Genomic DNA, 15,905 nt, shown 5'->3' with positions numbered 1-15,905 from the left:
GTTCCTGCAGAGATTCTGACAGCCAGGGATTTGGAAAGCTGGAGCAACCACACAGACATTTGTATACACCTGGGCAGGATAAATTTTAGTTTGGGTTCTTGAGTTGTGGATTCCATGTGGGGGAGGTTACATGAAGTAAATTATTAGCCTTAACATGAAGGCCTACCTACATCCTTAAAAGTTTTCCTTTGTGTGGTTCCAAATGTGCAGCGATTTGCACATGTATTTCCTTCTGTCTCTAGTGAATTGTTTGATGTTCAAACTGGCTCTGGAGGAAGCTAGGTTTTCTTCCAAAGACAAGTCAAATAGATAATACTTGAATGATTTAAATTTCAAGAGCGGCCAGAGACTGGACCAACAAGTTCTGCAGGTTGCTTTTGCCAGATCTGCTCAGGCCAAGGAAGCCTGGGCAACAACAGCCACCCTCGAGGGAGCAGGCCCCACCCCACCAGATCAGTTCCACTGATATATAATCTAGACTACAAAAAGAAAACATGGTCCTAAAAACTGAAACTACACAGGTAAAGGTAGTTCCTGAATCAAGCAAATTTAAGAATAAAAAGAAAACAAACAAACAAACAAAAAAACCAAACCACTTTATTCCATAATTATATTTTACTCAAGTTTTCAGTCAGCAAGGAATAGTTTTCTGCCCATGATACTTTCAACGATTCTGACATTTTACACTAATGGAACTTCTGGCATATTACAACTGGCCCTAACCAGAATTCTAACCTTTTTTGCTTGTTCCATTCAGCAATCTATGCAGACATCCTTAACAAAAACATCTAATAAAGAAACTACAGAGCATGCAATCTTACCCTAGTTTATATAATGCAGCACATGGCACATTAGAGTACTCCTTTCCAAACTTAATAAAAAAAAGGAAAACAGCACGTATCTTAAAGTGGGCATTTTCATAGGTAATTTTTACACTGAAAATTAAGATACCATTACAGCAGAAGAGGGGAAAAAATATTTTAAAGATTATTTTTCCCAGGAAATCCAAGTTACTGCTTTTTCATGAACTGCTGGAATGAAGATAATCATCCTCAGTACTCAAATCTGTTATGGAGCAGTGCTTGTCAAGAGGTCCAACTGCTTTTTAAGTGAATGTTTCATTAGTTTGGTAGCCTACAGGGCACAATTAGGTATTAGGACGAAGCAAGGATGAATATGGCTTTCCTATGTTTATAACACCGTTGGGTTTCACACTGGCAATCTGACAGCTGAGGGGGTTACAATCCTGCAGATACATAAAGTAATACATCTTTGCACACACAGATTACAAATTATTGCCCTAGCACAAACCTGTTGGTTTTGTATCTTATACAGGACAATTAGGACATACCTGTGCTACATGATGAAACAGACTACCAAACCAAGTAGACAGGTTTTACTTAATACCACTAAACTTGTAGGCAACCTCTCTCAAACATATCTAACAATACAACTCAGCATACTGAGCATATACTGACTAGGAATGCACTGTATTATTTGTAAGAAACAGGACGGAGCTAAATACCAATTGGTACAGAGATTTTCTGTGCCTCTCCACAGAAGCTGAGTTGCAGTGCTGGAATGACAATTTGCTGCTGTCTTACATAGTTCAATCATCAGCAAAAGCACATCAAAAGGCTTACTTAAAATTCACAGTCAAGATGATAGAGGAAGTTTTTCCAACAATACTAATTTTGGTTTCAAGTTTAAAGTAAAAGGAGGTAGTGCAGTAAGGTTCAACCCAATTTTACCGATGCCAGGTATATTTGCCAGTGGCCTGTGGGTTGTTTTGTAATGTGATATTTGAAGAGGATTTGTTTCCATCAGTATGTGTGTGTAAGAAAACATCAACTGGTCTCCTGGTTTAACATCTTCTCTTTTGTCATACCTGTAAAGAACAAAGAAGATTTATTTTTATTCCTTGCTTTACCTATTAAAGATGGCTATTATTGCAGAGGCATCCAAGATGAAACACAAAAACGAACTAACATTCTCAGTTACATCTCCTGATTAAATAGTACTAGAGGAGGAAATAGTATTTTTGAAGAATGTAGGGACTCAGTCATTCCATGCAAGTCTTTCTGCTGCTATTGTAATATAAATCATGACTCCTAGAAAATTTCTTACTAGTTCTCTATTTGAATTCAGTGGAGCAAGGACTCCAAAGCCTAAGATTGTAAGAAACTGGACCAATTTTTAAGTTTTACTCTACAAGAATTGCATTTGGAGAAACATGGAGGTGGTTTTGTTTTGTTTTTGTTTGGGTTTTTTCCTGCTTTTTTTTTTCTTTGTGGGGTTTTTTAGTCATGCTAAAAAATACCTTAAGCAGAAACCTTTTTCTTCTGGTAGTCATACATTAGAGTAGGAGCCTCAGAGAATAGCAGGGAGAAGGCCTCCTTGAATGCTGGAGGAAAGGAGGAGTCTGGCAATTACAGTACTAATTTGGCACTTGTTATTTCTAAGTTCAGTTCCTTAGATCTACTACATGTTTGGGCAGGTCACTTTGGGTCAGCTTTTATAAACTGTTAAAGTACAAGAATACATATAAATTATATATGGAATTTTAAAAAAGTACTGAGTTCTAGGACTATTTATTTAGTACATTTAGGGTTATTTCTTAAAAGGATTTATGCTCAATCTAGCTTTTGGCAGTGATGTGAAAGATCTAGTTTCAGCAGTTTTCATCTGATCTAAGCCCAAAACTGAAGTTCATTATCCCTTAAGAGCTGTATGAGCCCCTTTAATCTTCTAGGAATTGAGACAGATCTCCCTCACTGTCTCATGAGGACATGGTTCTACTTTGCAATAGTTATCTGTTCATTCACTGAGGAGAGTCAGGAGCAATTTATAGCTTAAAGCTTAGCATATTCATACTGGACATGGCAGCCTGTTCAAGTCCTCGATCCACCAACTTCAAAGGAGAAGAAAGAGGCAAGTTCATTCTAAAACACTCCATAACCCACTGTTAGGCTCTGTAACCTCAGTGAAGAGCAGTGCCCCTTCTTCACCTTTTCTGTTCTGTGAACTCTGGGGAGTTCCAAGAGCTCCAGCACTTGGAGTTCCCATTCTTAGGCCCCTGAATCCTTCCATACATTTCAAAGGCATCTTACTCAGGCATACTCATGTGACTTTCCTTGCAAATGTGGACATAGGTAAGGAAGCAGTGCAGTCCCAGCCCTACATACCCTTAAATGCACCAGGATTAAATCCACCCTGCATCTTTGCAGGCCTGATCTCTCATCTGCCTGAATTCACTGAAAAAAAATCTCTACTGATCTGCTGATATTTTTATAATGCTGCCTGACAGGGAAGTCATTAACATTTAAGATATTTGAAGGAAGTACTTTACAGAAAACCAGAGATTTTGTGTGAATTGTTAAATAAAATTTTGGCAACTCAGGAAGGATCCCAGGTTGACAGACTTCATATGTGTCACTAAATACACCATACAATGCAGAATTAGGCTGCACACTGAACAGGTGTTTTCTACTTTTAAAACAATTGCATGCTAATTTCACCTGCTATTTCCAAAAATATCACAATACCCCTTAGGTCGGTAGATACATCCCAACTGGCAGAAGGAACAGCATTACTGTGTTACAACCTTACCAACTACTAATTTCACATTTTCTTCATCAGCAAGTAAAAGGCCTTTCATCTGGCTGCATGCATTTCTAAATTTTATTATTTTTAAATACTTTAAGCTTGCACAGCATATTTATTCAGGGTTCAAAGAGACTGCACTAATTGAAGACGAGATTGTAACACCTGTTCCGTGTAAGAACCTGCATCAAGCTCCTTTCAATCACCCTTTGAAGAAAAATAATAGATTGCTTGCATTTTTCTTGAGGCAAATAGATCTAATCTGAGCACACTACTGAAAGCTGATAACTTCGAGACACTTTTATTTATGGACTGCAGTTATCTGATGAATCATCAGCCTTCTCAGCCACCCCATCCCTAATCTGTTTCCACCTGACATATACTGTCAATGAAGAGGTTAAGTTCGTTTTCACCCATCTGAAAGGATGTCAGTTCCTTGGACAATGAGAAAATGGACAGTTGGTGCCAATAAACTTTGCACTACTGTGCTGTCAGACCAAGTGGCAGAACTGTGTATGATGCTCAGTTGGGGATTTTGTCTGATTTTTTTAATATGAAACTTTATGCTGAATCAGCCCTTCCTTAAGCCTTTGTTTTGCTGAGTACAGTTAAAAGTGATAGAGAAACTGCTCTGTAGCTGTAACACCATGAAACATTTATCAGTGACAGGGATATTATTCATTCACCTTCCAATCCCACCAGGCCTTAGAAACCCAAAGCAATCCAACACTCACCAACTCAAAAAGCTCATTGGAATAAAGCACTACTGAGAGAGGAGAGTTGGATTCAGAGTATTGTGTATTTAAGTACATTTTAAAACCCTGAATATTGAAACATTTTAGCTAGCATGCACATTCTATCCCTTGTACTCTAGCAGCTTAATGTCTCCTCCCAATTAATGGTTTAAGACTTCCTCTAGATTCAGCATAAAAAAAAACCATTTGAAATAAACAGTGGATAGGTAATTATGAAGGCTTTTAACTGTACCATCATCATGAGAGTGCTTGGAAATAAAAAGGCATAGCAAGAGTGATGATTTTTCTAATACCCCTGGAAGCATTCTCCCCTTCTTCTGCTTCACTTCCAAAGTACTTTTATCTCTAAACATACCAGTAATTAAATTATGTTCATCTGATCCTGAATACTATGACTGGGGAAAAAGTCTAAAGTCTATGGTCAGAATACTACTTAAAACAAAATCTGTTTGTGTTGCTTTTGTTTGTGCAGTATGAAGGGAGGCTTTGTGTCACCTTCTAACGAATCATTTTCATTATGATAATTTTCATTTAAATTAAAACCTTATGCTTCAGCTGAAGAGGTAGGTTTAAAAATCAGAAAGGTGCCTACTTGTTGGTTTTCATCCTGAAAAGCAAATTATGCCACATCACAATGTCTCCTACTATTCACTCCAATATTCCAACTCTTTTTAAAAAAAGTGTCCATATATCACTGTTGGTCATAGTAACAAAGCACTCAACAGCCTTTCCTCAGAGCTAATGAATGAGTTCACAGCAGCAACTTCAGTGCCATCTATATGAGGGATGTTCCACATAAAACCAGACTTTCAATATTAAAATGTACACAAGCCTCACATTGCCACACATCATTCAGACAAATAATTATGTACACTGTTCTGCCAAGAAAGCTCTGTTTCACAAGGTCTAGTGGGGTATCAGACCTAGCTGCATTAAACATATTGGCATAAAGTTTGGTAAGCTAACAATTTTTGTGCTGTTTCTGATGTCTTTAGAATACCAGAATTACTAAGGTTGGCAAAGATGTCTAAGAGCATCAAGCCAAATTGTCACCTTTGCACCATCACCACATTCACCCTTAAACCATGGCCCCAAGAGCCATATGCAAACTTTTAACACTTCCAGGGATGCTGACTCCACCACTTCCCTGGGCAGCATATTCCAATGCTTGACAACCCTTGCCATGAAGGAATTTTTCCTAGTATCACACCTAAACCTCGCCTGGCACAACTTGAGGCCATTTCCTCTTGTCCTTCAAAATATTCTATGCTATACAGGCAAATCAGAATCAACCAAAACAATGAAAAAACCCTGCAGTGCTTTATTTCTGAAATGGCAGCACTGCAGACATCAAAAATTCCCTGAAGATTAATACTGTTCTTAAGCTGGTTTAATAAATATGCTGTACCAGAAATTGTGTTTGCAATACTTGTCCCTGTGCATATGCAAAAAACAAAAAAGCAGGCTACTGGCCTCAGATGAAAATACCTCATTCAGGACATACCTCCAATCAGAATTGATTTCTAGAAACCGAGAAACTCCCGTTTGTGCTGCAGCCACATCAATGTGAACAGAGACATCTACATAAATAAAGAAAATAGAATACAGTTTCAAAATTCTTCCAAGTACACTCTGATTAATAATAAATTAACAAAACATTAACAAAGAAGATGTGTGTGCCTAGTTTGAAGAAGTAGTATGCAATACATGAAAAGATATACTGAAATTAAGATTAGGTGAACATACCTCAAAGCCAGCCTTACATACCTGCTGTTGAAGGTACCAGCTCATGCAACTTCTGAATTGCCACTCCTCCAGGATAATTGAAATGTGAAACATATAAAGATGTTCCTGAATAAACAGCATTGAGTACAAGATGGATTACAATAAAGAATGATCCAAGTTTGTACAGCCAGGATCTCCGGTAGTTATTCAGACTGTTGAGGAAGAGAAAAACAAGGAAGAATAAACTGTTATTTTCTTTCACACTGGTCACTGACTACTGTGACACAATTGTTACAGAAACTCCAATTCCAGATAATAAAGATTAATAGAAATTTTATTAACTCTGTATGGCATATATTTATTACCAATTTCTAGATCAACTTCTAGTGACATTTAAATTAGAATATTCTGATTAATAAAACTAAGACAAACTTATCAATAAAGCTAAGTATTTCTGTGTTTAAAAACTTCAGCTATGAATATATTCACTTTTAGAGAAGTTTAACTCTGAACTTGAATTTGTTTATTCAATATACCCAAACAGAAATATTTAACTCCATGTTTCACAAGCCTCGCTTGTGTATTGAACCAACTCTTGAAGTAAACTGTGCTAACAGCTCAGGAGTACTGTGGAATATGTCTTCTTTTCTGGTAAATAAAGTGCATTGTAATAACCTAACAGTAAAATTAGGGCTCTACTCTCAATTCTCCTCCAGACTTCCCAAATAGTCCCACCAAAGCATTTGCTTTTCTGTGTTTCCACTTCTCTCTGCAGTCAAATGGGTACAAAGACCTCGAACTCCTTTCTACAGCACATGAATATTTCAGTATGATCCAGAGGTCAAGATGAAAAAAGTGCATAAAAACAGTACTAATAGTTTTCCTTTTGCATTTTCAGAGGGGAAAAACCAACAAACAGGATTTTGAACTTACATTCGTGAGCACATTTTAGCGGCCACTATGTTGAAAACAGGGAAAGTGTAGATGATGAAACGCAGCTCCTTGTGTGGGAGAAACGAGTACAAGAAAATAAAGCCCAGTGCTGGCAAAAGTAGAATCCGAGTTCTCTTCTCTGTTACCCCTAAAGGTACAAATATTATGCTGCATCCCAAAGCACGAGGCAGGGCTGAATAGAAATACCATAGGAAGGGAGAGGTCTTCAAGGTGAAAAGAGTTAAGGATGCTTTCACTGCTAACAAGTAAAGTAACTATTCTTTAGTATTCTTAAGTAACATTAGTACTCACAAATTTTGCAAATATGAAGTACAGTTTTTGTGTACACATTCTTCCAGCCTTTCATTTCTGTCTCATCTTTGGAGAACTAAAAGCAGTTGCTTAATTACATTCTCATTACCCAACAGAGACACATCAAATGGCACTAATGATGGGCAACATGAAATACAAAGGGAAGAAACCTGGCTTTATACTGGTAGAACACAAAGAGGCAAGAAAAAGCAGAGGAGACTTACAATTTGCAGAAACACCAAAGGGACAGACACTGTCTCATAAGTTTTAAATAGTGAAAAGCAGAATCTAACACCTTGAGTCTCAGGAGTAAGTCACATCAAGTCTTTGCTTTGGCTGGTAGTGTTCTTTTTCTCTGGATGTTTCAAAGGATACTCCCCAGTTGGAACTTTTGTTTAAAACTGTGTTATACCAGAGCACTTTCCCCTCAGGCCACACAAGCTGCCTCCAAAACAGAGAATCCACAGCAACTGTTAGCCCTAAAAGAATTAAAGAGATACAAATCTGCATGAACTAAAAACCAGGGAAAAGCAAACTAACACATCCAAATAGAACACATACAGCACATTGAGACCAACATAAACTGAAACATGCATTGTAAGCCTCACCCAAAACCACAGAGAAGGCTGAATATGTCTGTTGTGCAGGGAAGGGAAGCACTTCTGAACAGAAGCCTTTAAAGGAGCATGTTAGACATGAATCCAATTGGGATTCACCCCACTCCAATCCCAGGTTTGAAAACAAGGGTTTAATTGAGGTTTGTTTTAGAAAAGCATTAAGAGCATTAAATGTAGCCAACAATAAGAAGCTCATGTTAACTTCAAATAGTACTAAATAAATTTTTATTGTAAAGCTACAATTGTTTTTTGTGAAGTTAAAAAAACAATCACAAAGTTTGCTACTATTCATTAGGTGGAGGGACAATAAGGGATGAAAGGCAAAAAAGAAAGCAGCAAAACTGTCGGCCCCATCTCCTCTACACAGCTCTGTGAAAACTGCTCTAGTATTTAAAGATTTTGCTCAAATAGGAAAGGGGAGTGCCAGTGGTTAATTCCCATTGGGCCTCCAAACTCTTACAACATGAGGTGCCTCCAAATGCACCTGGCATAATTGTTTAGTGTTTCTACTGTGCACTCTGTGCAAGGGACAACACGCTGCCAGGGGTCCCCATGACAAACCTGACAACAGGATTTTTAATGAGGGAGGCTGGTGGAGCAGCTTAGAGTGTTTATGTGCATACACACAAGGCCCTCCATGGATGGGTAGAGACAAGGGAAGTTTTCAACCTCTCCAGCATGGAGACCACTTAAGCTGTTAAATTTCATTTAATAGTGGAGTAGAGCTGAACTGCAACTCTCCCCACAACCCTCCTGCTTGGTACCCCTGTCACACAGTTGTATTTTACCCTGGGACTCAGCTTATCACCATGGCAATAGATACTACAAGTGATAATATGCACAAGTAGCTACAGCCAGGTGCCAATTGTACTGAAGTCAACCTGCATATCTCAGCCTCTTTTAAGATCAGGACATTATACTGTAAGCATTTAAAAACAGAGGCCACAGTACCTTTCTCTGCTCTGCACACTTCTATTTCCTCACACTGAAACTTCCAAAGAAACAGAAAATCTCATCATATTAGGAAACAGAATCAAACTAAAACAATAACTCACAACACCCCACTTACCCTCTCTCCACTGCCACCCCCCAAAAAGAACCCTTAAGGGCCTCTCAACAGATGAATCCGTGAAAACTCCAGTCTTCTCTTGCACTTAATGCCATTTGCTTTCTTCCAAGCAAACACTTACCCAACCAAAACATTCCAGCAGGAACAGCATGGGAAAGCACCTTGAAAATGGAGATTCTTTTAGTTAATAACGTCACCAGGAGCATGAGGCCCAAGAATATGCAGAGCTCTGATCTGAAGACTATAATTGCCAAAGCTGAGAACCAAATGAATGGCCTTTGCTTCTGCTGTATCCAAAATGTCAATGCCAGGAGCACTGCAAAAAAACCAACAAAACAAACAAAAAAAGCCCAAAACACATCACTCAACATACTGAACTATTTATTTTCTAAAGGGTAACAATCAATGCTATCTTCTTGTTCCTCTAACTTCCCAGCAATCCTCTCTTGGTCTTCCCAGCATTTCTAGCCCAGAAATACTTCCTTTGTTAGGGAAATGTAATTTGGAATAATGCACTGCTTTATACTGCTGATGCTAAAGTAATCAGGAAAAGTATAACCACAGAAGGAACAAATGGAAACTCTTTCTAGGCAGTGTATTTAATAGCTGTTGGTGGGGGGGGAAGAAAAACAAACCTTAAGGGAGTACTAAAAGCTTCTCAAACTACGATTCATAATTATTATTGCTCAATATCAGCTGAGCAGTTTAGTTTATTCTCTTGGCTAAATATATTCTATATTCATGAAAACACAAACCCATTTCAAACACATAAATGAGACTACAGACTACTGCTGAGGGAGAAAGATTTATAAATTAATTCACATGATTAGGTGGGACACAACCCATCTCTACAGATGAAGTTGTCTCCTTTAGCTTAAATCTCGACATAGTAACGTGCTGAGGATCCTAAGGAAAACGTGAAATACTAAGGTACAAAATCATGAAACAACTTGTATTTCTTAATATGCAAAAATTATAAGAGACATTACTAGACACTTTATCTGACAATTCATCTGCTTTTGTTTATCATTTCTCACCTGTACAGGTTCTTACATCAACCTCACCATGTTATTAGCTGAACAACTTGCACTGAAGCATTTAGTGACTCAGTAAATATCTGTCACATGTGATTAATCTTCCTCTTCATCAGCTCTGGGGGAAAACTGTGTTTGTAAAGAAGGGCTTGACATTGGTTTTTTAGTTTTTTTTTTTTTAATGTAAGTATAGAAATTGCTAAATTTGTACACAGCTTCAGAAGAGGAAAGTGAATATGGTGCAGTAGGAGCATCTTCTACAATCGCATTTGAAAGTCCTTTCCTGTGCAGACCAAGTTCACAGGGATTTTTTGAACTGCAGGTATACCTCATCCCTTTTCACAGCTCTATGCTTTATGCATTAGACATGTGAACCCAATCCTCTAGCTAATCAAAGCCATCTGACAAAACCTTCATGCACTCAGATTCAATAAAACTTGACTGAACAGACACCGTAAGCATAGATGGTAAAAAGAGAATGAAATCTCAAGCTTTTTAGTCTTGTTATCACACAAATCAATCAAGTAGATATGTCAATTTGGTCTGACCACACTTTTCCTGTGCTTTAACTACTGATACATTTGAAAAGAAGTTTTAAATTTTAAATTTTTTCCTATGAAATACCTACCAAATGGAAGTGCAAACACATTAGGGAGAGTTCTTGTACAGTAAAACATCAAATGAAACTGAGTAACAGTGATGAGACAGAAGATTGATGCTGTAGTTGCTCCAAACTGTTTTCTAACTTCTTTCTGCAGCCTCCATAAGGTGTAAATCACACTGAGCCCCAAACTTCCTCGGACTATCAGGAGAATAAAAACAGGAATCAAAGAGTAGTATCAGATGGATCACTGATGAACAGCCATGTTATATAATGTAATGAAAGACATTCTGAAGATTAACACTTAAGATACCACAATATAACTACCTTCAAAGAAACAAAAAAGCCAAACAAAATTCCATTTAGGTTATCTGTTCTAATCCACTTTTAACCTGTCTGGTAGTTCTGCACAAACGTCAATGCTTCCATGCCAAAGTTAACAATCCTTTCTGAAGTGTACATGGGGGGGAACTCTCTGAAGAGACTTGAGACACTTGTTTTTTCTACACTGCCTGACATTTGTTAGCAAAGACTTTCTGGGTGCTGTTAGTTACTCCCAAAGAGGGAGCTGAATGGCCATGCTACCTCAAGTACCACAGCATGGGTTTTCCTTCACTGAGGAAAAGAATATCACAATTTAACTATTGGTCCAAATGTAGCAACTATGTTTTAACTGGTGCTCTAATGGGTGACATCTCTGAGGATTCAAAGTTCTCATACCTATCAGCTGGGAATAAAACTTGGACATTCTTAGCACAGAAAGTATGTAGATAGCCGGGCTGGAAAGAGCAGCAATAAAAATTGGTCCAAGGAACGTTCTTGGGACAACTCCAGGAAATTCATGATGGTCATACTGCAAAAAGGAGAATCTACTTAAAATAAGCAAATTAGAAACAGGGGAAAATAAATCATATTCACACCGCATTTATCCTACAGATACTGCAGGGAACTGCCATCTTTAACACTGTCCAAACATGGAGTTATTATTTTCAATTTACCTTATCCAAGTCCAGCTGGTGGTACACCACATCATGGATAGCTTGTAGGTTAAAGCTTTCCTCCACTTTTGTAAAAGGACAGACAGTTAAATGAACAAAGGCCACCACAATCAGCAGCAGCAGCAATGGGAATGACCGCCCACTCGAGCTCCTCTTCTGAGCCATCCTGGGTTTGAAACTCAGATATAATCTATTATTATTAAAAAGAAAATAAAAACAAATTATATAAATAACATGGCATGAAGTGGACAACCAGAAAAAAAGACTGACGGTGCAAGGAAAAATGTATTACAGCAGTCAAAAAGTTCTAAGAAAGACTAGTAAGTCAAAAAATCCAGGAAATTTTTTATTAAATTCAATGAATTAAGGTCAAAAATATATTCAGAAGCATTTCATAATTTATGCCACCATCTATAAATATAATTGTTTTAATTTTCACCTACAAAACCTCAAGACAACATGGACCCTACCTAAGAAAGTATATCCCTTTGCATTCCATACTGCCCCGCTGCTGAGTGTCACCTCAGTTGTGTCTGTGATTAGTGGGACACACAGCCTTGTAATCCCCCCTCACTTGAGCTGCACACTGGATTTACAGATGGTCTCTAGAACACTCTCTCGTTTGTTCAGGGCTCCAAAACCAGTGGGAGAGGATCCAGGAGGATGAGAAATTGCTGAGAACAGAGTACTCTGATCTCCAGAGTTTGCCAGCACCTCGGGCTGGGCTTGGCCAGAGAAGGACAAATCCCCCCTGGCACCCACACGTGTCACCATGGCAAGAGACATTCTGTGCCCCTGCTTCACACTTCCACCCAGAAATGAAGGGCCCCTCTCCCTGGTGCTTCATTTCACAACACTGCTGAGCTATTCTTATGGAAGTATTTATGTTGTATTTTATCATTACAATAAAATCATGTGTCCAGGTGATGCCAGAGCAAATCTATTTTGTGTTCTTTCAATTTAAGCTTCCCAATTTTTTTAAGTTAACAATTTAATAAAAGACAAGGGATTATGTTTTTTCTTGCTCTGTTTTCACAGAAAAAAAAATTCTAAACCAGCACTTTTAAGATCCAACTGGGGTTTTGATTAGATGTTTTCTCCTGTGTTTTGGTCTAAATATGTCCATCAAACAGATATAAGATAGTTGGCAGATTTCCTGGGATCACTTAGCAACTGCCTCCTAGAGCTATCTTTTGCTGAACTGATGTTTGTGCTGCTCATTAGTAAAAATGAGTGAGCTCATGTTCCTTGTATTCACAATGAGCACCAATAAATCCTGAAATTTGGGTACTCCCTGTAAATTGCATGTATCTGCATATTATTTTAAACACCTCACTGACTGCATCTCTTTTTCTGATGATTGCTTCTGCGGCAGACTGCAACTGAAGCTCTAAGCCTGAGCTCAAAGAGTGAGGAGCCTGAACAAACCCTTCACCTCTGGAAGTAGGAACAGCCTTTTAAACCTGTAGTAGTATTACTTCTTTACAAGAATGGGTAACTGTGGTTTGTGCTGCAAGAGAATCCTTATCCCACAGAGTAGGAAAAGAGTCATGGGACTGACACCTCAAAAAGTGTCTGGCAGGAATTAAGTCCCTGCACAGGGCAATTTATGTTGCACAAATTTCATTATTCTGGTCAAACTTAACTGAAGAGATAAATGGACACTGCAGGGTCAATCCACTGCTGCACACAGCAACACTTGAGCAGCTCATGCATCAGGTGAAGCAGCATGGTGACCTGCAAGGTAGGTATTCCTGACTCCAAATTCTCAGCTTCTTAACACTGAAGGTATTTTAGGACCCAATAAATCTTTATAAAAGAACCCAAGTGCCAAGAAGCTCTATTTTTATTCATTTATAACTACATCATCTGCATAACAATGAGCTGTTACCATCACCTATAAATACTGCACTCATTATCCTCTGACCGATCTACAACACAGCCTGCTCCTGGTATCTTTAGATGATAACCACATGAGTAATCAGTCCCCAGCTTCCTAAATCAGAATGGAAGTGAAGTTACAGAGCCCACACACAGTTTATTACAAGCTTTTTTTTTTTTTTTTTTTTTTTTTTTTTTTTTTTTTTTAAATCTTGTTGACTCCAATCCTTTTGTATGCCTGAAACAGGTAAGCATGACAGCATACTTATACATCCTGGAGATAATTATATGCATTATAAATACTGAAATTCCCAGAAGGGAAACATGCTAGAAGATAAAAAACCAAAGCATGAAGACAACACCCAGGTTTCTGAGATAAAGCCTAATAAATTCAGTGGTCTTGTCAAGAATCAAGATAACTTGCTCTGTTGAAAATTGATGCTGACAAGCATCAAAATTCAAGTGGAATTTACCAAGACACGTAGACACTGAATTTGATGATTAAAATAAATTTGTTATATAAAGGCAAATACTTGCAATTACAGTTTTTTATTTTTTAAATGCCAAAACCACAGAAACAGCTTTTCAGTTAATAAAAATAATTTAATAATGAAGCTTAGAGGATAATCAGAAGCAATACGCATAGGTTTGTCCATTGATTACATTCTGGCAACTTCAGAAGAATCCTCCTCAGGCCCCTACAACAGAGCTGGCTACACTGACTCCCCCCAAGGAATCTAAATCAAGACTGAATCATACAAGAGCAGGGGTTTTTAACAAAAAGGATTCATCTCTTCCTGGGATTAAACTGGGTGGGGGAAAAAATTGGATTTTCATTAAAAATAAAAAAAAAGCTGAGGAATTTCCATCAAAAATGGTTTGTTTTTGCTTTAGACTTTTTCAGTGGAAGTATCATTAGTTCACGTAGATTCTTTGCTCTTCCCGTGAAAAACCTACCATATTTAGCTCATTTACGTTGTTCAGACACGCTTCAGAAGAGCTGTGATGGAGTCTGGCAGTCAAATTGTGTGTTAAATCTGTCTGCAGAGTCATTTCACTTCCTCACAGGGAGGAATCTAAGCAGAACCACCACGCGCACCCCAGCATAAGGTCTTCCCTCTTGGCCTCGATCTAGCTTTGGCAAAACCCATTTTGTATTATCTTAAATTTCCATGGCTTTTTCCCTATGTTTTAATAGCTCTTCCAAGTTTGACCTAGAGTTAATACCTCAGTGAGGTCAGATTAGTTGCCGGGATTGTTTTTGTTTTCCCTTGTATTAGGAAAAAACTGCAGCTAGTATTTTTATATACACTTCCTCATGAGTTTCGAGACTGGCTAAAAAAAAAAAAGAAAACCCAAACAAACAAAAACTAAGAGGGGAAAAAAAGACGAGAAGGCTGAGGCGGGAAATACAGTGTGGGACGCTACCAGACACAAAGCTACGACGAGGCGATAGAGAAAGAAATGGCACTCTTGGGGTCGGGGAAGAAACCTGCAGAATGCCCTCGAGTGAAACCTCCCCATATCCAACCCGGCCACCCTCCCCGCGCCCCCATCGCTCCTGGTCCCAGCAGGGGCACACGGACCCCCACCCGCCCAGCCCAGCCCCGCAGGTGAGTGCCGGGGCGGGCTGAAGCGCCGCCCGTGTCCGGTCGCTCCTGTGAGGGGGCTCCATGAGGGCTCCGGGCCGAGCCCAACAGTACCCGCCGCTCCTGCAGCCGCCGCGCCCCCGCGGCAGGGCAGGCACCGCGCCCCGCGCACACCCTCAGGAGGCGGCTGCCCTGCCCGGCCGCGCTCCCTCCCTCCCTCCCGCCGCGCCACAGCTCCCGTGCCCGGGAGGCGGAGAGCTGGGGCGGCCGCCCAGCAGCGCCCGGCGGCGCTCCCGGGAACGCCCTCTGGCCGGGCTGCAGCAGAGGCACGGGCAGCTGGCGGCTCTCCCGCTGCCCCGTCCCTCCCTCCCCGCCTGCCCGCCCCGCCGGCCCGAGCAGCACCCGCCACCGCTCCCGCACTCACCGCGCGCGCGCCCACGTGGCCGCCCCGCAGAGGGCGCCGGCAGCGCGGGAGCGGCAGCGCCGGCCCCGCGAGCACGTGATCGCCTCCCCCGCCGGCCATCTTGGGTGAGGGCAGGGCACGCCCCCGGCAGCAGAAGGTCTCCGAGGCGGCCGCCGAATACAAATGGCGGGCGGCTCTGAAGCCCCTATGGAGCCCGTGCTTGCCCTTTCTTATGATGGCGGCGGCGCTCGCTCCGACATCTCGACCCCGCCCCCCGCCCGTCTCTCAGGGCACGCGGGGGGCTCCCATTGGTCCGGAGCGTGGCGGGCGCTGATTGGACCACGTCCTTTCGCTCCGCCGCCTCGACCAATGAGCGCCCGCGGCC

The 15,905-nt window shown here is 40.3% G+C and overlaps 1 protein-coding gene across 1 annotated transcript; it reads right to left on the bottom strand.

Moving 5' to 3' along the window:
- Positions 1–580: 580 nt before the first annotated feature.
- ALG12 (ALG12 alpha-1,6-mannosyltransferase) lies at positions 581–15,745 on the bottom strand. The gene is made up of 10 exons (XM_064702780.1): positions 15,542–15,745; positions 11,648–11,837; positions 11,370–11,502; positions 10,677–10,850; positions 9,136–9,330; positions 7,704–7,807; positions 7,017–7,240; positions 6,126–6,295; positions 5,863–5,938; positions 581–1,888 (listed from the first exon to the last, which is right to left on the bottom strand). The coding sequence occupies exons 2-10, from the start codon at positions 11,810–11,812 to the stop codon at positions 1,657–1,659; spliced, it is 1,473 nt and encodes a 490-aa protein (XP_064558850.1). The 5' UTR covers positions 11,813–11,837; positions 15,542–15,745; the 3' UTR covers positions 581–1,656.
- Positions 15,746–15,905: the final 160 nt, after the last annotated feature.

Source organism: Zonotrichia leucophrys, chromosome 1A (genome assembly GCF_028769735.1).
Source record: "Zonotrichia leucophrys gambelii isolate GWCS_2022_RI chromosome 1A, RI_Zleu_2.0, whole genome shotgun sequence".
In the NCBI taxonomy this organism is placed as follows: domain Eukaryota; kingdom Metazoa; phylum Chordata; class Aves; order Passeriformes; family Passerellidae; genus Zonotrichia; species Zonotrichia leucophrys.
The sequence above is the reverse complement of the archived record's forward strand: the minus strand, read 5'-3'. Positions and strand labels throughout refer to the sequence as shown.